The sequence below is a fragment of the Gymnodraco acuticeps genome, unplaced genomic scaffold, assembly GCF_902827175.1.
Source record: "Gymnodraco acuticeps unplaced genomic scaffold, fGymAcu1.1, whole genome shotgun sequence".
NCBI lineage: Eukaryota > Metazoa > Chordata > Actinopteri > Perciformes > Bathydraconidae > Gymnodraco > Gymnodraco acuticeps.
Genome location: NW_022991632.1, coordinates 2441640 through 2468416, shown reverse-complemented (window position 1 = coordinate 2468416; position 26777 = coordinate 2441640). Strand labels below are relative to the sequence as shown.

Here is a 26777-nt window from a genome sequence, read left to right as displayed (position 1 = left end):
CAGTAAAAGTAGAAGTACCAGAGTGTAGGAATACTCTGTTACAAGTGAAAGTCCTGCATTGAAAAGATCCTGAAGTAAAAGTTCAATTATATGAGCATCAAAATGTGCTCATTAAGCAGATTGGCCCATTTCACAATGATATATTAATTAAATGTTTGGATTATAATGATTGATGCATTGAAGTGTTATCAAAGCTGGTTAAGGTAAAGCTAGTTTTAATAACTGTGCTGCAGGGTAGCTTGTGAATTTACTCCAGGTGTTGAAATTCTCAAGTCAAGTAGGCCTACAAGTAACTCAAAAGGATACTCAAGTACAGTACTTGAGTAAATGTACTTGGTTACTTTACACATCTGCCGTTAAACAACTTAAGGTCAGATAATAGCTACCACATGATGTATTTAATTTACTTTAATGCCAACCCTCTCCTACTTGTTTTTTTGTTTTGTTTGGGTTGGTCCAGCAAACTATCTTCCAACAACATGTTATGAACCAAAATCCAACATTACATATCCACTGTTTGCAACTGTCGGCCAGCACAGTTGTTTTTGTGAGTTTTCTTAACCTTTTATATTCATATTTCTGAAGGGTGCATCTCAATTAAGTACTAGGCTGAACATGAAAGTGGTGAACAGAGAATCACAGAAAAGAGTAAAACCAATACTGTTTTTACAGAATATAAACTACTTTGGTTGGCTTGAAAAAACATTATTAATGCATTTGAATGCACAAATATGCATCTATATTCCACCACTGCTACATTATAGTTCCACCAACATTGCTCTTATAACCTTGCAATGAGAAAAGGTTGTGACCTCTCGATATCTTACAAGCCAGACTTGCATACCTGTGCTGTGTGCTGTTTGACAACTGATAAAAGCCTTTTCCTTGTCCTGTTTCCACGACCTGCAGCAACAGGCTACTATCGTGATGGAGATCTCTGTTAGGAAAATTCAGGGCTGCTCATTTGGAATCACTGTAAAAATAAAAAGAACAGCATAGTTGAAATACAGTCTGAGCCATATTTGATTTGATTAGATGGATGTGACCAAAATGGTTTTCCAATCTTGTAGTTCAAATTTTGTAGGTTTTTATTTTATTTTGTGCTTTATGTCACTATTTAGTTTATTGATAATTGTAATCTTACTGTGGACCACATTAAGTTTCTATCTTCCTGGCATACCAGACCTGTTTTAAAGGTTAAGTTGTGATTGCTCAGTGACACTTACCTTGTTTTGGTTGATACATTATCACAACAATATTGGTGAATAATATACACACATTTTGTTTGTGTGTGTGATTTTACATGTGTGTTAGAGCCTCCACCTCCTTACTGGTCTGCAGTCTGAATACTGACATATTGTCACCTGACTATTGGCTGATGCACAGGGTCGATTGGATTGGCGGCTGTGGTCTTGCATCACTGTCATTTTGCAAAGAGGGATCATCATTGTGGCTGCTGGTGACATGTTTATTTTCATCCCCCCACCACTACCACCACCACCATCACCAACAACAACAACAAAGCCCCTAATGACATAAATGTTATGTCCATCTTTCTGGAAATGGGTGGCTTTGAAAATCAGACAGTATGCTATTAAAACAAAAATCATAGCTGGCACCCTGCTGACTTGACATTGTTGTGATGCCTGTTGTTCAAAGGCAGAGATGAAGAGATGGAGGAGGAAGGTTTTAACAGAAGGATAGAAAGAGAAAGCCATACAGGAAACAGGTCTTGAAAAAAGCCAGCAATAGGTCAAATGAGTAAGAAATAGTGCAGTTTGAAAAAGAAAGGGGTTGAAGAAAATGAAAGAACAGGGCAAAGCTGTTGTGGGCCAACTGACACCACATTGTGAACAGCTGACAGGAGCAACCCACACTAACAGTTGTCATTGGCCAAGGATGAAAGCTATGTGGCTGGGAGTGGAGTCCTCCACTAGTGTTCATTTTAGGGAGCCCACCCCAGCTTGCAGAAAAGCATGGACAACCTTTACTCTCACACGTCTACATTTAAGAAGAGAGGCTAGGAAGTGAGGCTCCAGAGTTCTACAGAGGCCTATTGGTCAGCATGAAGTAGAGTGTGCTTCTGCATTTCTGGGTGTAGCACTTTGGTGTAAGCTTTGTGGGTTTTTACCACAATTAAAGTAACAGTGACAGTATCAAAATACATTACTTGAATGTAATAGCTTCCTTGACACTGTTTAAAAATGATCCCAGTGTGCTTTATCTGAGTCAGGTCTGACAGTTTTAGGGCAAACATTATGAAACAATGTTTTGATGTCTGAAAATCTTTCTTCACAACATTTCCAAAATGTGAGAATATGTGTCAGCTAATAAGGCCAAGGTGGAGTGTTATGCAACAAATAAATAATTAAAAAGCCATTGTCTTCTTATCTGGTTCTGCAAATTCATCAGGAATATGTTATCAGACTATTTTTGAAGATTTTTGTGTTACATCTTTTGCTGTAGTTTATTCCAGTGCTCATTAGCACTGCATGCAACTCAGCTGAGTTTAATAAAGTTAACTGCTAATCATGCGAAATTCTTTGAAATAAGCATTATCACAACAAACACATTGTGAGCAAATAATTACCTAATTAGGTACATGTCAGTGTTGTAGAAATTAGTACCCTTCATTTACCTGTCATGGGTAGCTCCAGTGGCTCCACCCCACCTCCACAGTGCCACCTTCCTGTCAGCTGAGTGACAGGCTGCCGGCTGAGGGGTGCTAAGCTGTGTTTGATGTGAAAATTGGAGAATAAAAGGTAGGGGTTGGAAGGGAATATGGAAGTGTTGTGTAGGAGTGGCAGACATTGATGCTATTTTTCCCATATGTCAAAGATGCTTATTCAGCATTCATGTCAGCAAGAGATATTTCGGATACAAACCTGAAAGCAGTAAAGAGAGGACAAATAGTCTGCCTGCCCCAAGTTCAGACCTTTTTAGTGTGTCAAATCTTCTTATCCATCACATAAGTAATTGTGTCCTCTTATTGGTTCAAATATCTACAATCTACGTACAGACATCATTGATGCAGTTGCCAGGTCATTCGGACACCAATATCATCCTCTCAAATGAGCCAGCTTTCTTTTGCCTTCTTCTCCAACCATTTACTTTAAATAGATCCTTCACATTCATTTGCACCACTCATCATGTAAAAGGAGATAGTATTGCAGTCGGTAAAGTTGGAAGTCATTTGGTGAACGCTCTATTAACATTGGTTTGTCACGAAGGATATTAGCATGTCATATTTTAATGAAGCTGAAAGGTCACCGGACGTATCCTGCACTTGTAATGATGTTCAAGTCTGCAAGACCCCACATCTACCCTGCATTAGTTGGCTTTCAATTAATGTTGTAGTTGGACCAGCAGCCCAGCAGTAATGTACAGCAGTAAAATGAACTGAGCGTTAACATTTGCAATTTGATACTTGATACAAATACTTGAAATCAATGAAAACTTCCCTTCCCAATAGTCCCATTAGTAAACAACTGTTGGATATCTAGTGGTAAATCTGTAAATACTTCACGTAAGAAATCAAAGAGTCAGCAGTTTGTGTATTTCTAAAGTACCAAGGAGTCTTCGCACACTCAAAGGATAATATAGAGCATGGTAATTCACTACAGTTTCTGTGGTAGAGCAAATGTGGGAAAAGGGTAACCTGAAGGTTAGAAAAGCAACTTGTGACAGGGAGGTATTTAAATATAATCCTCAAACCAGCTGGGAAGATTTGTATGGAGGCGATGAGCAAGTCACTGGCCCCACAGGACAGCAGACCCTTTAACTTGACATTCAGAACCACACATATGTTATTGTTTCAGATAGTGATCAGCGGACAATCCCAGGCATGTGTCAGCATGTCTGTGAACTGTTGAGAGACAAGCAGCATCATTACTTAAAATGAGTTTCACTGTTTTTCTATCATATTTAATTAGAATAAAATTACTTTGGAAGTGGCAAATCTTAATTTGTGGTTGTGTCTGGCTCTTTTGCTGACCTGCTGTGGGAAGAATGTCTCCCTAAGCTTCTAGATGGCATGGCCTCGTAATCATTGCCTCCCTGCATAATAATAATCTACTTTAATAATGTAACTGTTCCTAAGGGTGCTTACTGTTTACCACATGAGGCCAATTCAGCAAACTCGGCTTTCCGCACAGTTGGCTATAATAGCGCATTGCATTTAAATGTTTGAATCATTACTGTTTTGGGAAAAACACATATATATTTTACTTGTTTTTAAAGGATCAATTGATGCTGATTCATGTCTCTATTAGCATTTTGGGATTGTATTAGCACAGGACACCAAAAGATAGTTCCTTAGCAATACCATTCCACAAAAAACTCTATAGTAGTAGAAGTACTTCCCTAGGGTATGGAAAATACACCGTCCATCACTTCTACCTACAATGCCAAATAGCTTGACTTACCTACAAACGGAACACAATATCTTCACTTTTTGGCGCGTTTCCACTGCAGCGGGTAGCTCGCTTTTAAGCGGCCGAGCCCGTTTTTGGTTGCGTTTCCACTTGGCCTAGTTTTGGCCCGGGGCTACTTTTCACCTTTTTTCTGGCCCGACTAAATCGTGGTTCTAGGGCCAGGAACAACCAGGCTGAGTCGGGCTGAGTATGCTAAACTAGAGAGAGAATCGCTGGCAAGGGGGCTACAACTACAACAAGATGAACATATTTGACCGTGATTTAATTGTAATACACGTTTCAAAATGATGCCGAAGTAACAACATACTGATACCGGTTAGTAAAAACCATGAATTAATGCTTTGACAAGTCTGCAGACAGACGGCAGGCGAAAAACCCTTTTTAAAATGCGTGTTTTCTGAATGGAGACCGGCTAAGCTAACGTTATATATGCTCCGACCGTCCACACTCACAACAACGGCCTACAGACATAATAAACCAGCGACTGTATTCGCCATGACACAGGCAGTCTGTGGTTTGTACTTGTTTAACTTTTGTCTAGTTTCTGAACAAATATGAGGAGCTGTGAGCTCTGAGTGCTAAGAGCTAACGGCTGTGTTGTTTTTCTGGGGCTCTCATTGAAGATGACGTCACGGCTCCGCCTACACTGCGTTACTATAGTAACTGCCCCAGTTCCTAAACTGTAATGGAAGCGCAGCATTAAAGTGAGCCGGGCCTAATGCGCGTTTCCACTGCAGGGGCCTCGCTCGGGCCGTCGCTCGGTTTGGTTAGGCCTTATTAGGCCCGGCTCACTTTAATGCTGTGCTTCCAGTTAAAAGAAAAAAGGTGAAAAAGTAGCCCCGGGCCAAAAAAGGCCAAGTGGAAACGCAACCAAAAACGGGCCCCGCACGGCTCGGCACGCTTAAAGCGAGCTACCCGCTGCAGTGGAAACGCGCCATAAGTTACACAGAAATGTTAAAGAGGTCAGTTGTTCTATGTTTTGTACAAAGCTAATGCTAAGTTTTTTCTACAGCACACATCATATGAACATATGCTACAGTAGTTTGAAGATCTTTACCTAAGATATCTAATAAGTATTATAGTATAGGATTTAGTATTATAGTCCAGAATAATAAAGGAGATAACTAACTTATTTTACCGATCCCCACATTGGTTTAAACTCAAATGAAAACAATGGTTAACAGATGTTGTTCTTTGGTGTACAATGAGTGATGTCAAAAGTTTGCATCATAAGTTGCATCACTAGCGGTGTTGTGGAAAAAAATCATGCTCATATCTTTAAGGGCCTGATGCAGGTTCATTCATGCCGCGCAGTCGGAATCCAACCATGTCTCTATAGAGGGTTCCAGTGTTAGGCATGGCTAAAGCTGGGTATGATGGGCTCCTTTTCCCCCCACCAATAGCAGTTTTCTTTATGGAGGTTCATTTCTGACATGCTCAGGTCTCTCGGGGGAACTTAACAGTTGCACAATATTGCGCTTGTGTCACTACTACAGTTCTTGTCTGACAGTCACAGCTCCTCACTCACAGCTGCATGTATACTGTATGCAACAAATATGTGATCAGAGACAGAATACTGTTGTTTGTCCAATGGAAGATGTCCACTTCTTCTTTTCCGCTGTGCGTCATTGTATATGGTTGTATTTAAATGCTGCCTTTCTATGTTTTGTGCCAAATTCCAGTAACTTTACTTTATTTAATGATTCAAAAACATTAGTGAAGTTCATGATTTTGGTTGAAATACTGAAATTAAAAACGCTTGATGAGATAATCAGGTTGCACCTAATCTCCACTTAATATTTCTATCAACACATCACAATTTAGGGACTCTGTAAGTAAAGGGGATCATATCACTTCTAATACTCAGTCATGCAGTGAACAACCATCTGATGTCACAGAGCGGTCAAGTAGCTGCAAAATCCCTCCTTCTCAAACCCCAACAGCATGACTGACATAGTAGGAGTGTGTCAGCTCAGCCCTGGTGTGTTTAAATGAAGAACACCATGCAGTGGCCTCCGAACGATTATACATGATTATACATGAGTAAAATCCAAAGGAATCACCCAGAGGAAGCAACCTGTAGAAGATGTATTTAAAATTAATTAAATGTAATTCTCTTTTAGATAATTCCTCACATGCCTGAAGGCCAGAGTCCAACTGGCGGCTGACATTAATGACCATATTTCTCATGAAGAGTGGAAGCCCACAGCAACAAGCAGATCCATCAGCCTACTAGCTGCTGACCTTCATTTAATGAGAGAGAGAGAAAGAGAGTGAAGGGGGAAGGGGGAGAGAAAAGGAAAAGGAGGGAGGGAGGAAGAGGAAGAGATGGGAAACTGCTGAGTTAGTACAGGAGGCTAATTGCTGCTCTCAGTCTGTCCTCATATGGTCTCTGTAGTTTATGTGACTGACATCTTTAGACCTTGATTGCTCCAATATGAGGATAGTAAATGGAAGTAAATTATGTGTGGAGCTTAAAGGTGACCTATTATGTCTTTTATACATCAACATGTGTGTGTCCTCTGTGTAAAGAGATTCTGAAAGTTTCAGGAAAAAAGATTCTCTCTCTTTTTGTCCTGATCCATTTCTATAAAAACCTGTCTGAAAATGAGCTGATCAGACTTTATGATGTCATAACGATTGTTTGGCTTGTGTAACCATTAGCCAATCACCAACCAAGGTAACCCCCCCCCCCCCCCCACACACCTAATCACCTGAATCTCCTCCTAGAGCACCATTGTGTTCTTTTTAACCAAATATCTCTCAGAGGGGCGTGGGGAGGGGCTCCTTATTTTCATCTCAAGTAACAGACAGAGAATCAGCACTTTGGAAACAGGGCTGAAACAGAGGGGATTATGGGATGCTGCAATGATCTGTTTGGTATTTCGAGCAAAACACTTCAGAGACATGTTTTTTATCTGAGACCTATAATCTATTGATGAAAAACAGTATAATAGGGGACCTTTAATTATTGTATAGTTAGGTTCTGTGTCTAAAACATGCAGTTATTGGACAACATGCTAATGCACTGTATATTTTCATTAAACTAAGCTGTTATCTTTCTCTTTGGTTTCAATATCAGTATTTATTCTATTCCTGGTCTTATTTCACTGTGACCTGAAAACTACCTTATGCGTGTGAAGTTGTGAATTGCTCCCAGCTCCATATTCCAACACCTTTTAACAGCATGCCGTATTGGATGTTGTTGATGTACTGGAGCTCTTAGTGTAAGCACTTGCACTTTGCATGGATTGTGTAAGTAGAAAATAACTTAATTCCCAGCTGCTCCGATAAAGCTGATCAGGGGTCAGGGTGGACGGTTATGGTTGCACTATTCAAGTGTAAATGTATGAAATCACGTATAAACACTAAGTAAAGTAGCAGATCCATGAACAAATATAAGATGAAACAGCAACACGTTTTCCTTTATTGTCATTTGGCAGGTGGGAAGGAGAACAAGATGCCAATCCTCATCTCCAAGATTTTCAAGGGCCTGGCTGCTGACCAGACGGAGGCCCTTTATGTTGGGGACGCCATATTGTCTGTCAATAGCTACGACTTAAGGGAGGCCACACATGATGAGGCTGTGCAAGCACTGAAAAAAACTGGCAAAGAAGTCATCCTCGAAGGTAAGATTGATTTCACTCAGAAAAAAGACTTTGTCTGAGGAAGTCTTCTGTAATCGCTGTCTTTCTTTTTTGTCTCTGCTTTGCTGTTAAAACGTTTCCTGCCAGGAGATAACACTTGTGAAATATGTCACCAACTTTTTCTATCATATTTATTTCAAAAATATAATCCTCAGAGCAGTCAAAATAAGATTATTCTCCTTCATGACAAAGGAGCATTTCCCTTTCTTCACTAGCTGCCCCAGATATATGCACAGATGAAAACAAAGGAAACTTTTGATACTTGAATATGTTTTGCTGCATTTCTCCTGCAGTTTTGGTTCCTTTTCCCTAAAGGGCCACATGTGATGAGCCGGGAGACAATCTGTTAAGTAACAACTTTGATCAGACATCCTCAGAAACATCAAAATAATGAGTTGAAAGGGAGAGGAAACCAAATATTGAGAATATTGTTGTGGCTCACACCTCTGTCGTCCATCAAACGCTGTTAATAACAGAAAGTATTGTGTTGCTCTTGGTGTCAGGACTGAGAACTGTTGAAAACGTACACGGTAAGACCGGCTGTACTGTAACAAGGTTTTCAGTGGAGTCAGCAGGTATTTGAAATAGTTTGTACCGTAACTCTGTCTCTTTTTGTCTCATGTTTACAGTAAAGTAATTTGCTGGATGTGTTTGTGTATGCAAGTTTGTCTTAAAGCATCAGTCAGGTGTGACTTCTCTTAATATGAGAGGTGATCTTTAGCTGTGAGGACAGAAGAGTGGGATTAAAAACAATCTATCGTCTTGCCAACTGATTGCATCACAGGAATTCTCCGTGGCCTCCCACGAAGCTGGGTTTGAATTGAAGATTCGCTACAAATGCAAAGATTCTAGAGTTTGATTGATGTATTATACAGAATGTTACTATTCAAAAAGAATATGTTTCCATCAGGAGCAGTAAAACTTGACATTTTGTTTCTTCACATTTATTTATTTCTTCTATTGATCTTTATATTCTCTGTGTTTAAAAGTCAGTGTTACGAGAGCGAGCTTGCCCACAGAGTCCAAACAGAAGCTAACAATTATGAGCAGCGATGTGAGTCGAACTGACACTTCAGACCTTATGTGCTTTCAATGTATATTTTCAGATGAAAACCTAGTTCGCCAAAGGGTTTCTAAGGTAACTGTGCCCACACACACCCAAATTCTTACGTGGTTCGAACAAAAGGATAACTAATGCAACACGACATCAAATGTGCTTTTGAGAAAGTAAATGTCGGAAAGTAAATCTAGAGTTACCAGTTTTCTCAGTCAGTAACGTCAGTCAGCGGAGCCGGTACAGCCAGGGGAAATCATTGCAAATCCCCCTGCCTTACTTGTCTGTGGTCAGGCAGAAAAGTGTTGATATCAGACGGCTCAACCAGCGCTGCTCTGTGATCCGTCATGTCAGGAATCATTTCATGGGTTTCCCTTCCCCCCCAAGGACCTGATAGAGGAGTGAGGAGATGAAAGTGTGTGTGTGTGTGTGTGTGTGTGTGTGTGTGGTGTGTGTGTGTGTGTGTGTGTGTGTGTGTGTGTGTGGTGTGTGTGTGTGTGTGTGTGTGGTGTGTGTGTGTGTGTGTGTGTGTGTGTGTGTGTGTGTGTGTGTGTGTGTGTGTGTGTGTGTGTGTGTGTGTGTGTGTGTGTGTGTGTGTGTGTGTGTGTGTGTGTGTGTGTGTGTGTGTGTGTGTGTGTTGTGTGTGTGTGTGTGTGTTGTGTGTGTTGTGTGTGTGTGTGTGTGTGTGTGTGTGTGTGTGTGTGTGTGTGTGTGTGTGTGTGTGTGTGTGTGTGTGTGTGTGTGTGTTGTGTGTGTGTGTGTGTGAATGAGAAGCTTTCAAATCATTTTAGATAGAGGAAATAAAGAGTGAATGTTTTTGGTGCACAGTTAAGGGCTATGAGCTTTCTAGATCCAGTTTTCAAGATTCAGATTTGCCTTTCAATACTATTTGTGCATCATCAAAAAATACTTGTGAGTGCATTTGACATGTGGTCCAAGTAAGATGTTTGCTTTGGTTTATTCAGAAACACTGTCCGAAACAGACTCCTACTTGGCACTACTCCAGTGCTTAAGGTCAGAGTCGCAGTCTTTCCTACAGCACAGCAACAAACAAGCCACCACTGCTGCGCTTAAGGCACTTTTCTTCGCTCTGTGAAATTCACAACAAGGAGATCAAGGAGACACTGCCCACATCACATTAAAATATCTGGAATGTGTGAACAGTAATACTTGAATCTGTCAGATAAGTACTTTCACAACATCTAGGTGAGTTACATTACAAGCCTGAGTGGCATTCTGCGCTTGTGGCAGGATCTTTCCTTTTTAACCTCTTGAGAGTCAAGAGGAAGAAGAAATATTTTTGCCTGTATTAAACTGATTTCCGCTCACTAAGATTAGTGGAAATTAGATTGTAATAACAGCACATGTAAGGTATTAAATCTGAGCTCTGCCTTAAACCTTAAGCAGTATAATCAAGGTGAGGAATGTTTTCAAGGTGTATGTATTTTTCTTTCAGTGAGTGAAAGTCCAAATTGTCTAAATGCCTAACATTAACAGACTAGAAAACAAGAAAATTACTTTTAAGATTGGTTTTGAAAAGCGTTTGGTGTTATAGCTGATATGGCACAGCTGTAAATAGGTTTACCATTGTTCACTTTATAGATTTTTAATAAATCATGTGAATATATGTCCCACACAGTTGCTTAGCAGCCATAAGCAGATGAAAGGGGCAGCACTGTTGAGTGTTAATATTTGTAAAACTTCTGCATCCTGCTTTCCTAAATCTGTTTTAAAAAAAAAAAAAAATGTTTATATGTTTCCAATAGGATGCCCTCTGCACGCTCTTCTTCCTCTGTAATCATGTCTCACCATACATCAAAATGGTGATGGAATAATCAGTGTGTGTCAGCAGGAGAGGAACAGTAACCACCTGAGAGGGTCAGATAAATATAAGAGACCAGATGAAACCCTATAACCACAGGGCCCTTCATTTCCGCCCAGCGACATTTACAGCCTGACTGTGTGTGTTTGTGTATGGCCGTATAAGCACATGTACTGTTAGCATTCCTGTGTGTGTGTGTGTGTGTGTGTGTGTGTGTGTGTGTGTTTGATAAAGAGCAGGCTGGTGTATCCACAAGTGTGTTTATGTGGGAAGGGAAAGGACGAGGACAAAGAAGATAGGTACATAAGTCACCTTAACATTTCACCGCATGCCTTATTATCACACCTGAATGTGCTATATATAAGATACATACTCATACAGGGTTGCATTCACAATAAAAGGTGGATTTATATAGATTTAGCTAAATCTTCAGTGTGAGAACATCATGGAGCAATTCAACATGGCTTGATGGAGCAACAATGAACACATGTGAAATAAAAAATAAATTGGGAGAGAAATAAAAGAACAAAGCAGACATGTGAGGCAGCTCTACAGGACCAAACCACAAAGCCTGACAGAAAATCACACACACAACCAAATTCTACACACACTCCCACATGGTGTGAAACAGAGACGCAGGATAAATTGGCTCCAAAGGTCAGGGCACCGAGGTAAGTGTGTGTGCATGGGAATGTGTTCAGTGGGATAAGATGCATGTCAGTGTCTCTGTGTGTGAGTGCTGTTCATGTATCCGAGAAGTCAAATTACTAGTACACTATGTTTTGAAGTGCAGAGGAAGAATGTAATACTATTGATTGAGCTGCTGAGGCATGTTGTGAAACCAATAGTGTGGATGAGTGGCTGCTCAGAGCTGTTGTACAACTACCTCATTTATATTCTAGTTTTGGTAGCCAGTAGCAGACTTGACCCTCTTACTTGGTGGCTTAAGACTTTGCTATATTCACAAAGAAACAGTGTGTACAATATGTCCTCAGACCACATCTAAAAGCAAAAGTGTTTTAGGGATTCCAAGCAGCCACACACAGAAGCGGTAGGTACGAAAAACCTGTCATTATAGAGAGGAGTGCGATGTTAGAAAACGCAGCCCGTCAATTCCGTCTCCAGAAATAAGTGGGAATAGGGGGTTTTATCTTACATTTATTGGAAGCAATATGGTGCTTGTAGTTCTCAAAGTGCCAAACTATACATCTGAGCAGTGTTTTCCTAAAATCATGACCCAGTTTCTCAAGAAAATCAACAGACCTTTTTGTGAGCAGTTTGATGTAGGAACTTTTTCTTTCTACCAAACTACACCCATCAGTCATTAGCAAAAACAAATAGGTGATGTCACATTGACTAAACTTCTTATAGTCAATTGATCTCTTCTATGTAAGTTAATAGAGTAACACAATACAGATAGAGAGACCTGTTTTCTTAAATGAGTTAATTTGTGGAAGAGTCATACTTATTTTGTATTTCTAGTCCATATGGGGAGCTCTTTCAGCTGGCACCTAGACTGAAAGTTTCCATTAAAAAGTACATCCAGCCTCTTTCTGACGAGAATGTTTGACAGACTTGTTCCATGTGGTGAGGTCCATTTTTCTTCTTGGTGAGGATAATGTCAGCCTGAATTTTCAGGACAATTTACTTGGAAATCCAGGGGTCATCATTTTCTGATTGTCTGTGCACGAGGGTATAAGGGACAGAATGAGATAGAAAGACAGAGATACTTTTCCTCTACCAAGACATTTCTGAACACAGCTGTTTGTGTCTGTCCTGCCTTTTGTTAATGTAGGTGTGCTCGAATAATAAACATAAAAACACACAGATGTATTCAATAGACTTAGTTATGGAAGCTCTAAGGTTTCAGTCTTTTCATTGTCTAAAAGTTATTTTAGTAGGACATGTCTTGTTTGATAATTAGAGTCTCCTCATTTCTGTTATCCCCATTGGGCTGTTGGCCAATGTGTAAGCATGAACTATTGATACACTTTGTAAAGTATGTCATGTTTCAAGCCAAAGTATGATGCACTGTTTTATCAGGACTGTAACCCCCTAATCCCACCAGGAGCGTCTGCGCTGCGTTGCGCTGCGGCTGCGGCGTTTTTAGCGATCGCGGCCACTCTAGTCAATGGGTGCTATTCCACCAGACACGCTGCGCCGCGCTGCGCCGCGGCTCGAAGCGTCCCAGAAGCTCCTCGCCGCAAGGAATTTCTAAAATATAGGATGAATCCTATTTTTGGCAGGCAGGAAGTGGAATGTTCATCCAACAACTGCGAGGCTGCACACACGACGCTCCGCTTCCGCAACGTTTTGAAACGCGCCTGGTGGGTTAGGACGCAGGAGGAGGTCGCAGCGCGGCGCAGCGCAGACGCTTCCGGTGGGATCAGGGGGTAAGGCTTTACCTCAGGGGTGGGGAACCTCGGGCCGTATACGGCCCGCGAGACCATTTGGTACGGCCCTCGAGGTAATTTATAAACACACGCAAAAAAAGAAAACAATTCAAATTATCTAGACCGCAAAATAATTAAACAAGCGAGTGCCTGTTTTTCCTGGCCAAGGTCAGGGTCCTTAAACACAACACGAGCCTAACGTGTCATCACGTGGTATATGTCTCGTCTGACCTTTATATATACAGTCTATGCGTCTGACACGGGTGTAGTTCTAACGGAGAGCACCAGAACACGGCTCCGGGCCGGGACTTCACAAATTGCAATACCCATAAGGAGCTGTACACATGCCGCAGTTTTTGCGTGGCTGTGTCTTTAGTTGTTAGCCCAGTGGCGATCTGTTCATCTGTCATACTGATCATACAGTCAATAACTTTGTTGTTATTAGCATCTGGTTAGCTAGCTATGCTAACGAATATAAGAAGCTTTTTCTCCAACCAGTGAGGTAAAGGCACATCTTTATATGATCATTATAGTTGTAAAAAAATAAGAGAATAAATTAAACAGGAATAAAATACTATATGACAGTAAAAAAAAGTTATTATTAATAAACAAGAATACAGTTTAAAAGGGGAGTGATTTGTAAAATATCCATAAAGAAACAAATCTGCTTACAGTTATGTTTCATCTGGGTGTTGAGAGATGTATCCATAGATCTATTAATTTGACTCTCAAAGTGCACCAGATTGATGCTTTTAACTTCAACATTTAAAAAAAATCTTCCTGGTGGTGCATGCCCCCAAACCCCCCTAGATGAGGTTAGATCCCCCCCCCCCCCCCCCCCCCCCCACTTAAATCATGTCCACATTGATATGAAACTAAATACATTTGCACACATCTTGTGTCCATATACTTCTGTTTTGGTGGTCATGCATGCGCGGCTCATGGTCAAATATCTGGATTAAAAGGTTGCCGTTTCTTTGCACAGCATGAAAGAAAGGCGAAATGAATGGGCTGTGATTTTAGTTTTTTAAGCAGACGTTGAGTTCAATAATTTGTACGGCCCTCGGAGGAGGTTGTAAAAATTGAAATGGCCCTTGAGAAGAAAAAGGTTCCCCACCCCTGCTTTACCTGAATCAGACATATTTGATTTGAATCTGATTTGGCTTTGACGTCCAAAAGTTGTTTGATGTATCAATGATGGACAATTTGACTGATATGTTTCCATGAGTGTAAAATCACACGACAAACAATCGCTATGTTTTCACTATTGTTGTGTCTTTGTAAGCGTAGAATAAGCCCATCAAATCGACATAGTCCTCTTCCATAGAGTCAGCCATGTCGCACCACCATATTTGTACAGTAGCCCAGAGTGGAATGGACAAACCAAACTTTCTGGAGACCACAATAGGATCAATAACCCACCGGGGAGGGGTGAGCATAGCAGTATTTAGTTGTTTTAAACAGCCTTTTGGCAAACAAGATGATATTTTCTGATGGTGGTGCCCAATGTTTATCTCCTGTTTGAAGAAGTCGCTGGCTGGACACAACTCTGGCATGCGTTCAGAGTGGACTGGGTGCCAGTGTGCTCGCCCACCTGTGGATTGTTTGCAAATAAAAATGAAAGATGCTAGCCGTGTGGGAGAAAGATCAGCAACATGCAGTGTATGAGACAAGTTTCTTTCCAGAAAAGCGACTGCAATCAGATTTTGGAGAAACAACTACCACTGTTTTCCAGCACTTTGTACTTCATGCGTCAGGACAGACAGTGAACCCTGCTTGTCTTTGTTTGCTTGGCGCATGAGGGGATGAATTGCAATAACAACAAAAACATTGGCACAGGCTATCTGCAAAACCGTTTTTATAAAAAACATCAGTATCGTTTCAGAATTTCATATTTTGTATATCCCTTAAATAAAACAAACGCTTGGATTACAAGACACACACAGGGAATATGCATCACTATCGGCTCAGTACAACATTACTCCACTATATCTTTGCATATAAATAAGTGGTTTGCTGCTATATTAATGACACTTTGTTTACTGCACTAATGACCCCACACAACATGGCACAAATCTGCAAGAATTGTATTTTTGAATTCTATAAATCAAAATGTTGTCACATGTTGCTTTCTTCAGGAGAATTGAAAACAACACTAGTGTGAAAAGAACAGGTGATTGAGTTTTAAATACTCACATGGCAATCAACATGAATGTAGACACAAAGCACATATAAAGGTTATTCAGCAATAAAAGGTCTCCATAAACTATTTCTTAATTTGAAATGTTGCTACATTTTTGTTTCTATAGTTAGTAGATTTTAGAAATATGGAAATGTAGGACCTTTCTTGGCAATAAATACCTCTATGTTATCTCTTTAATTGATTGATTCTTTTTGATTTCCTACTGATTTGAAACAACTGTTCTACACACTAAACTATGTAAGCTGGTGTTTTTAAGGTTTTCTTTTAATCCCAAAGAAAGAAAGAAAAAAAAAAATCTTCCATTCTTAAAAGTTGCTAACCATTAGAGGCAACCTATGTTGGGCGAGAGTTATTTAGATCATGCCTTTCATGCAGGCTATATTTTGAAGTTTTATTATATCTTTTAAAATGAAATCCCAGCCGACACAGTGGTTGCACTATTGATTGTATAGTCAATGAATCTGATTACATTCACTGCATAATTCCACTGGAACTGCATTTATACTGCTTTAAAATGGTCAGAATGTGAAAATTCAATATGCACAAGTAGGAATGTGTTTCAAGAGTGCCCGAGGTAAGATTAGATTTAAAGAGGTTCATTCGTGTCTGATGAGTATTAGCTGAAGGATGCTTCGTCAGCATTCCCAATAAGAGCTAGACTCAAGCCTCTATTTCTCTCTCTCAAACACGCAGGCACACAACCTGTGACATTTTAGAGAGCTACAATAAATAACTAATTGTATTGAACAAATGTACTGAATTGCATACAAACAAGATGTTTGACGAGCAGACTGATTGTTGATCAGTTTTGGTAATGTATAAAAGTGTTCATAATATTACATAATTTGAGGTTTTAGTACAAGGACAGGACATTCAGCTCTTTAGAGAGCTGAGGAGTGCAGAGAGTAGCAGTTAGTTACATTTTGCTTTGAGGGATAAAAAGTATAATTTTTTATCTACAGGCTCTTCAAGGACATGTGTGAATATAGTCCATCAAAAAATGATACATACCACATAGTCTTTTTGAGCAAGGCCAGCAGAAATATATACGCCAGCCCTATCTCTCTGCACTGATCCAAGTCTGGTTAAGTGAGTGATATATGGAATATAATGACTTTGGGGAGTTTAAAGCTCCTTATTCGGACATAGCATGCTTCTGGCTAAGGCTGTCTGTACTAAATACATTCTTTGTCTAAAATTATTTTCTAAGCCTACAGGTTCTGTTATTGAAGCAACATAAGCCTCAGTTGTGTTGGCTGTTCACATATGATATCATCTGTAAATAGACTGTGCTCATGTATGCAAGCACATGCACTTGGATATTAATTTGCACACACATATTTCTGTACTGCTGATTCAGAGGGGTCACCCATGTCAATCAATCAATTAATGTTTATTTATATAGCCCAATATCACAAATGTTACATTTGTCTCAGTGGACTTCACAGTTTGTACAGAATATCAGTATGACAATACGACACCCTCTGTCCTTAGACCCTCACATCGTACAAGGAAAAACTTGTTTAAAGGGGAAAATGGGAGAAACCTCAGGGAGAGCAACAGAGGAGGGATCCCTCTCCAAGGACGGACAGACGTGCAATAGATGCCGTGTGTAAATACGTGTCTCGTATTGGACTTTACCAAACAGGTAGCCAGGGACGCAAGTGAGATTTTCTTAATTCACAGTTTCCGACTGCAAATTCTGGTGGTGTTTTTGAGCTAAAATGCCTGAGCCTAGTCAGAGATGTGAGAGTTGCGATTTGTGTGGAATGCTTTCTCAAGTGGCTCTTTTTGTTTGACAACTTGTGTGGGGTCCTTCTAAAGGCCATTTAACACTGTACTAGGAGAAACATGGTCAAATCTATAGTCATCAATCCAAAGAAGTGGTTGATTACAACAGAAACAGACGGATATTTTCTGTCTTCTGTCTAGGCTTTTGCTGTGAAAGAACAACATATAGATAGTGGCTTGATGTATGTCTGGTTCTCCCCTGATCGGCCAGCACACTGAAACTAACTAACTAACTAGCTTGAGTAATTTCTTGCATTTAAATAACTGTTTTGATTTGTTCCAATCAGGCTTTCGTCCAAACCACAGCACTGAGACTGCTCTTGTAAAGGTATTAAATGACATCCACTTAAACACAGACAGTGGCAGAACTTCAGTGTTGGTATTATTAGATCTCAGTGCTGCGTTTGACACTGTTGACCACAACATATTACTAGACCGACTAGAAAACTGGGTGGGACTTTCGGGAAACAGTTCTAAATTGGTTTGAATCCTACTTAAAGGACAGAAACAACTTTGTTTCTATAGGTAAATACACATCTGAGTTGACAAATATGACATGTGGGGTTCCTCAAGGCTCCATCTTGGGGCCTCTTCTCTTTAACATCTACATGCTACCACTGGCTCAGATAATGAAGAACAACAAAATAAGTTACCATAGCTATGCAGATGACACACACATTTACGTAAAAATTTCACCAGGAGACTATGTTCCAATTCAAACACTGAGTAAGTGCATTGAACAAATCAATGACTGGATGTGTCAGAACTTTCTCCAATTAAACAAAGATAAAACTGAGGTAATGGTTTTTGGAGCCAAGTCAGAACGTATAAAAGTTAGCGCTGAGCTTCAGTCTGCAATGTTCAAAACAACAGATAAAGCCAGAAATCTAGGTGTAGTCATGGACTCTGACCTGAGTTTCAACAGTCACATTAAAACAGTTACTAAATCAGCCTACTATCACCTAAAAAACATATCTAGGATTAAAAGACTAATGTCACAGCAGGATTTGGAAAAACTTGTCCATGCTTTTATCTTCAGTAGACTCGACTACTGCAATGGTGTCTTCACAGGTCTCACTAAAAAGTCTATTAGAAAGCTGCAGCTAATTCAGAACGCTGCTGCTCGAGTCCTCACTAACACTAAGAAAGTGGATCACTCCTGTTCTGAAGTCTTTACACTGGCTTCCTGTGTGTCATAGAATAGATTTCAAAATACTGCTGCTGGTTTATAAAGCACTGAATGGTTTAGGCCCAAAATACATTTCTGACCTCCTGCTAAATTATGAACCATCCAGATCTCTCAGGTCTTCAGGGACTGATCAGCTTTCTGTCCCCAGAGTCAGAACTAAACATGGTAAAGCAGCGTTCAGTTATTATGCTCCAAATATCTGGAACAAACTCCCAGAAACCTGCAGGTCCGCTGCAACTCTGACTACTTTTAAATCCAGGCTGAAGACTTGTCTTTTTGTCGCTGCTTTTAATTGAACTATTCATATCTTAGACTGCACTGTAACTTTTATCCATGTATTTTTTCTTTTAATGTTTATTTTATTAGCTTTTCTTTTTAATGACTGATTTTAAATGCCATTTTCTTAATCTCTTTCATTTTTTTGTAAAGCACTTTGAATTGCCTTGTGTTGAAAAGTGCTATATAAATAAACTTGCCTTGCCTTGCCATCCAGCTAGCAAATATGCTACAGACGCAACCTAGCAACCTAGCCTGCTATGAATCGACAAGGTGGGCTCACGTCAGCTTGCTCAGTGAATCACACTTCCACTCTAAGGTACCGTTATTCTCTGACTGCATACCGTTATTTTGTTGAGTTTCCTTTGAGTTGTATTAGAATATTACAGAAAACATGTTCTGTGCCATAAAAAAAGTGATTATACTTATTGGTTTGTTTAGCAGTATTATCTCCACATATACATGTTTAGTATAGAGCAAAGAATGTCTTAACTCTTCAGAGTTTGACCTGAAGGACTAGTACATTTCTCATTCTATCCCTTGTCATGCAGGATTTGTGTAGTCACTGGTGAAACCTTTACCGTAGAGCCATAGTCTGCTGTCCTATTCATTTATGTTGCTTTGCTGACTTTTACTGTCATCTCAGTCCGTAGGACCCAGAACTCCCCCCCAAACTAAAAGGCAAATGTATAAGTTAAACTAATAAATAAAGCCATGAACACTGGACTAGATCCACCTCCACACTAAAATAATAAACAAAAAGACAACAATAGAGAGCTAAATCCTAACTAAAGATCAGTGTCAGAGCCAGCTCCTTCTCTTCCAGCCTTCCTTTGATTGTAGACATCAGGAACACCTGAGTGGAGGCAGAGCCAGGAACAGATCAGGTGCACCTTTACACTGAGGAGAGACGGAACCAATAGGTGCGACGCCCGCGTAACAATCTCTTCTGATTAAACTTTTGTCATAACTGGAAGACCAATTTAAAGCTGAGGATTGGACATGCATCTTTTTCTCAATATGATCTGTCCGTCAAATTTAATTGGTGAGAAGTTCATCTGCATTTGGCAATATTTGAGTGTTGAATATTTGAAATCTAACATGAATGGTTTGCTGATGAGCTTGTCTGCAATTAAAAAAACATGGTACAAGTTTCTGTCTGCCTAAAATGCACAATGTTGGGATGTCAGTAAAGAAGTAATTGTATGAAACCAAACTCGTGTTTTGACTGGAGCTGTACAGTGACGTCAGTGACATGCATGTACTTCATCACCCAATTAAAACCTTCTGGCTCTCGCTCCTGTGACAGAATAATGATTACTTTGAAAATAAACCTTTCCCTTGTAGCCCGACTAAATCTCTCAGCCACATCCCTCCAACTTCTTACTACCTATTGGATCTTTGTTCTCAAAGCCACCTTTGTTCTCTTATCTTTAAAGATATAAGTGAATTATTTAACAGTAAAGAGATAAAGGATTTTTTTCTTAATTTCAGATGTATCATTATCTAGATATAGAATCATTTTATAGAGCCGTTCAGTGCAGAGTTCAGCTTTGTATAATGTGTTTTAATTGCAAACTAAATTGAACTCTATTCACATTGGTTTCAGATAACCTTCATTGATCTCCTCATTTTGGAGATAAAACATATTTTGCTGTTATTCGTTCATTTTATATAAATAAGTAAAGTTGTCTGTGAAACTGAAGTATAAGAAGTATTAGTAAAGAGAATATAATTGCCTGTATATATTTTCCAGTATGCAGTAGCTGACAGAAAAAAAACGGGCAGTTATTTTCCGCTTACATTTCACCACAGTACATTTGACACCAACACACAAACGTAGACCGAAAGACACACAGTACTTACGTACTTAGTGTATCTTGTATCAATATGTTGTCTTCACACTGACCTAGATGCAATGATGTTGTGCCCTGTTCCTGTAAAAACCTTCAATTTAGGATTCATACATATCCACCATCTCTGGGTCTTCTCAGGACACAATCAATGTGATGTTACTGACAATTTATTTGGCACCTTCAGAAAAATAAATCCCACCCAGCTGGTGTTCCAATTCTTTCAGGTAAACAATCACAAATAGCCACTGCCCAGTAAAGTCAAACTTGTTTTACTTTAGTTCTGCAGGTTGTTTGGAACCATCCACAGCAGTGTCAGATTAATAATTGTAGTATCATGAAAGGATTGTTTTTCTCTCCTCAAGCTTATGGCTCAGTGTTGTTTGTGTATTACGAATGTGTCAAAGAGTGTTACCACAGTAGTACCAATTCATGAAAAGCAAATATGAATCTTCTGTTGAAAACCTACCTATACTGTAAACCTCGCTTTCTTGAAGCCTTTGGACGGGAAAGGAGAGTATGAGGCAACACAGTGGATTTACACTGTATTTGCATTTAAAGCAAATCTTCATAGATAATTCCTGTCCAACCACTCTTCTGCTCTTTGAATGTATTTGACTGAGTTTCTGTCTTGAATCTCTCTGCTGTGAAACCTCTAACCCTCTGGACACACAGCTTGGTTCCTTCTCCTGCAGAGCTGCTGGCCCGTGAGGACATTGTGCTTATGCTCAGCGAGGGAATGGATTCATTCGCAAAATAACATAGCTTTATTAAATCACAACTGTCCCTCAGACCCTCTGTCCCTCTGTGGCGTCAAGTTTTCTTAACAGGCCCCCTCTCAACCCCGCTGCCCTGGTCCGGGGCCCCTGGTAAATTGGTGGCCAAGTCTTTGTGCCCCTCTCTCACTTCATTACAGACTCAGACTCCACTGAACCGTCTCACAGTATTGTGCAGCCTCTGCATAAAGGGGAAGTGGGGGTAGGAGGAGTAACAGATATGCCAGGGTGTGTATGACGCTATTATTCTAAATAAAATGCATGAAAAACTAAAGGTAAAAATATGAATTAATCCATTCTTCAGCATATCTAAAAACTGGTGATGTACCAGCCGACACGGATTAAATTGACTGATTTTTCAACATGACTACTTAGGATTTAATATATGTGTCTATAACTTATGGTACATCATTTAACTTTTTTTTAATAAACTCTTTACATTTTCTTTTAAAGTCCATCGCTATTTAAAATTCAGAATCACTTGTTGTAAACAAATACTATAAATGAGGTTCCTAGGTCAGACAGCAAGATGCCACTTTGCATCACTGCTTCAGGCAGCAAACAGACCTCTCGACGCAAAATTAAAAACGTTTTTGGAAAGTACGGTTCAAATGTCTGCCACTCAACCCCCCTTTTTATCTGTTCTTGTCCTCTGCCAGACCCTGCGGAAGTTTCTTTCACTTTGTTGAATTAGGATAATGAACTCTCCTGATATGCAAAGTAATCAAATCTGTGCTTTGGCAGTATGTGAATTAATTTAAAAGTCTGATTCGGTGTGCTCTGCCTCTCTCACACTTCTCTCGTACCACAACCTCCCAGTGGCGAACCGTCAGGGCCTTCAAGGTATTCTGAGAATACCCTGGAACACTCAGATAAAACAAACAAAAAATCGATTTAATTATATAAATAAAATGTATATAAAATGAAAAAATGAGAATCGTATCTGTGTTGATGATCTGTAATATTACAGTGTTACGTTGATTTGTTTGTCCTTCTCGGACCATGCACTACGCATTTCAGTGGTTTTGTGTTAGAAAAGAAAGCAACCAATCAGATCTTGTTCTGGGTCTCTGGGTAGAATATCCTTCAACCAAGGTATTCTACATCCTTGATCGAATGCCCTGGCCGTTGCACTGAATGAGAGCGTACGTTTGGACTGACAGTTTGATCATCCAATCATATATTGATGTGTAGCCAATGGGCGTATTCTTTCAGAGTTCCCCTCGGTTCCAGGGTATTCTAGAAGGCCCACTAGTTAACTGGCTCGAGACAGAGGATCTAGATGAATGCGACGAAGCAATTCATGCCGTTTTATTGTTTTTAAAGTTGAAATGACAAGTGCAACAGGTGAAGATGAAGTTGTTGCGGAATTGTTGTGAGTACCCTTTTCAAGACAACAATTCAGTAAAAAGATGCCGCGGCGGGGGTTGTGTGTGTCTACAGAAGGTCCAGTTGTGATAGACACGGTTTGCCACTGCAACCTCCACACCTCAAGGTTGGCATTTTATCCATGACTTTAATGAGATGGGAACAATTAACTTATTTAAATCATTCAGAACAGGGAAAATCTTTGTTTGGCTGATTGACGCTGCCAGAAAGAGACACCCATTAAATGGAAACACTAGGGACACATGAACCTGACATTTATTAGCTAACTGTACGCGGTGTTGTAGAGATCCCTGAAAGGAGTCATGATGTATACTTTTTTTAGTTGAAGTTTAATTAAGTTACTTACATAAACTAATTTTTTACAAGAATCCCTTCAAGCTGTTTTAAAGAGTACATTGTACTTGATTTCCATTACTCATCCACCTTCATATGCTGATGTGATATTAGCTAACATTGGCTGATGGTCTCGTCCATGCTCTTGTATTAGTCTTGAATCTGAACGAGTTCCTTTTCTGCATGAATACACTTTTGTTACTGAATATGTAAAATGTTAACAACAATTTGGTAATTTTGAGTTGCATCCTCTTTTGCACAGTTCCTATACCATATTTTTTAAAACACAAACTAGATACAAATTGACACCATCTAATTTATGATTAGCAGAGTTGACTAAATAATGACTTTAATTTATGTTTACCTCCATTGACCTCAATGTACTTATTGAAAACAGCAAGTGTTCCTGTTACTTTGCAGTTATTTATGATGTTGTTTTGGCCCGGGACATCTTTCCTTGTTGGTGGTGTAATATTGGGACATTCTTCGTCAGACATGGTTTACAGAGCCAACAGCATGCTTCTGAGGTCGCTGGCTGGCCAATGGCATTCCAGCTGCTCCCACGGTAACCAGCAGTGGTGGGAGGAAGGGCTGGTGTTCAGATTCAGAGCATTGTTTTCCCTTTTATAAGTCACTAACACTTGTTTACCGCATGTTTTGAGGCATTTTAATGACTGCCAATGACATTAACTTCCTGGTTTTATGATTAGATACCACAGAAGGCCGTTCAAATTTTGTATAATCAAAGATAACTAAAAAAATAAATAATCGAGTGCGGGGATGCAATCAGAGATTTTGGATGATGTTGTGTAGGAAGGGCTACAGTATGTGTGCAAAGGTAGTGCAATCAACACAATGGAGAGTAATGGCTGGCCAGAAGTTGAAAATATAGACTTGTGGCAATTTGGACCGTCCAATAAACAGTAAAAGAAAGAGCTTTTCAAACCACAGTTAACTGAATTGTGTAAAGACTGAATTGGCGGAAAATGTCTACTCAGGATTTGTGAGGTTCAATGTAAAGACTTTAGCAGAAAAAAGCTTAGTGGCAGATTCTGCTAAGGGAGCAAAGAAACCACACACACACACACACACACACACACACACACACTACAGTACAGTACAGTACAAAAGTAGTTTCACTGGCTGACAGATAAGCTAAAGTAATAACAGTGCCATCTCAGCTAATTTTAGCTCTGTATTGAATGTGCCGCCACTGGTATTCATGGCAACATTTCTGGTTGAGCTTAACTCTATGTTTGGTCTCTCTGTATTGCCTGTCTCACTCTTTCTTGTTCATTCCTTTCCTCTGCCCCCATATCTCCATCCCTCTCTCCTCTCCTTTTCATTCACTACTCTGTTTGAAAGCTATCTTGCCTGATTTGTTATGTGGGGCCACAGCTAATGCCTTACATTTCTAATCTGGGAAAAACCAATGTGATCATTTGGAAATCGCCTTTTTTGGATAGTAGTTAATCCTCTTAAATATCTCCTTATATGTTCTACGGTTGGTGTTTTTGCACAGCTCTTACAGCTATGCTTTCTTGGTCCTGCCTTTCTCTAACAACACTTTTACGAATCTTTTATTTGTTTAAGTGTTGCAATAGCTGCATGGCTGAGACATAGATATCGTATCATCATACATCTAGCCCTTCTATGATGGCTTCCACTTGAAACTAAAATATAGACAGTCCCATTTCCGTTCCCAGTCTTGTGGATGAGCCTGCTGTATTGAGATTGACCACATTCATTTGGAATGGCCTTGGTCCAGCGACAAGGAAGCAGTTGGCCTTCCCATGGTACAAACATCAATGGGTTGGCACGGGAACAAATGGACTCAAGCTCATTTCCATGAAACATTACGTATGCAAGTTGACGGCCACTTCAAAGCTGTAGCTGGTACATATTGGTTGCTCATTGATTCCTAGTCTACAGTACACACCCACAATATGTCTTGTTTTGTCAACAAATGTGCATTTGTTTATGGTAAATTGAGCTGATATTGCATAGCTGTAATGAGAAGCAAAGTGATAAGTGAAAATAACTCTTATAGATTCTTCAAATGCTTTTGGGTCATGTTATGTTAGTGTGATTTGTGTATGAGACCATACGCAAAACATAAGGTCAGTGGGGCATTCAGTAGAACAAAAACCACAGTGGCATCTAAGGGGTCATTGTGCACTCACTACTTGTTTTCTTTATGGCTGGGTCAAATGTGCCAATGCTGATATGATGCCGAAGTTTAATGAAAGCTTTGGGTATTCTGTGCTGTATATAAAAAGCACCATGGCTGGATTATCAGTGATTCCAAAATATAACTATGCTTTTGGATAGGCATTGATTTTGGTGCTCATTTATGTGTGCTAAACCAGGAAGAGTGTGTGAGCAAGTGTTTGCGTCAAACCCAGACTGTGTGTGTTTTGTAAATGCGTGTCCCAGGAAACCATACTGGTAGACTAGAGTGAGAGAAAGAGTATGTAATGCAGACATTTCCAAAACTCTTAATCCAAAGTGGAGACAAAGTCATTCCTCTCAGTGATTCATTATAGATTTGAGAGAAAAATCTTTAATGGCGAGAGATTTCTATATTTCACATTTGGAGACAATCCACTTCCCAAACCAACCTGAAAATGAACTGACCTCATCTGTGATGAAGGGAAGGGTTGGAGACACATTAGAGTTCCAGGACAATATCATTGAGAGAGAATACGTTCTCAAAAGAAGAAGAAGTGCAGACAGAAGGATAGTGAACTTTCCGCTGACTCAGAGAAGCTACTGTGTGTTTATAGGTTTAAACTAGGGCTGTCAGTCGATTAAAATATTTAATCGCGATTAATCGCATGATTGTCCATAGTTAATCGCAAATTAATCGCACATTTTTGATCTGTTCTAAATGTACCTTAGAGGAATATTTGTCAAGTTTTTAATACTCTTATCAACATATGAGTGGACAAATATGCTTTATGCAAATGTTCGTTTCATTTGAACAATGACAAATATTCTCATGAATATTAAACACAACAACCTCTGAACATTACAAATATCCGCCTCAATTCAACCTGGAACCTCTCGTGTGTGTGTGTGTGTGTGTGTGTGTGTGTGTGTGTGTGTGTGTGTGTGTGTGTGTGTGTGTGTGTGTGTGTGTGTGTGTGTGTGTGTGTGTGTGTGTGTGTGTGTGTGTGTGTGTGTGTGTGTGTGTGTGTGTGTGTGTGTGTGTGTGTGTGTGTGTGTGTGTGTGTGTGTGTGTGTGTGTGTGTGTGTGTGCGTGTGTGCAACAAGGCATATGCTCGAACGGGAGCTGCCTGGACGCTGCAATCATGTTGCGCACTATCCGTGCTGACTGTTCGTACAATGTCCCACTGTCTGGCTGCCTGCATAAAGTCAAGTGCTCGGCGCAGTTGTCGGCGAAATGTCGCTCCTCTGTTTTCATTTAAACAGCTCCTTATATCCGTTAGCGCTGCTAGCTAGCACCAGATGCTAACAACAACAATACACGTAAGGTCTCTCTCTCGCGCGCCACACATACACACATACACACACCCTCCCGGTCCTCCCGATGGCCAATCCGTGCCTGCCGGTGAGCGTGGAAGTGTGGTCTGCTGCCGCAAGCGGACGGCAGGA

At 40.0% G+C, this 26777-nt stretch overlaps 1 protein-coding gene across 1 annotated transcript in view; it reads left to right on the top strand.

Moving 5' to 3' along the window:
- snta1 (syntrophin, alpha 1) overlaps positions 1–26777 on the top strand; it is a 39172-nt gene that overhangs the window by 781 nt on the left and 11614 nt on the right. The window contains exon 2 of the mRNA XM_034198415.1: positions 7877–8062. Within this exon, the coding sequence (XP_034054306.1) occupies positions 7877–8062 (186 nt within the window). The remainder of the gene's footprint in view (positions 1–7876; positions 8063–26777) is intronic.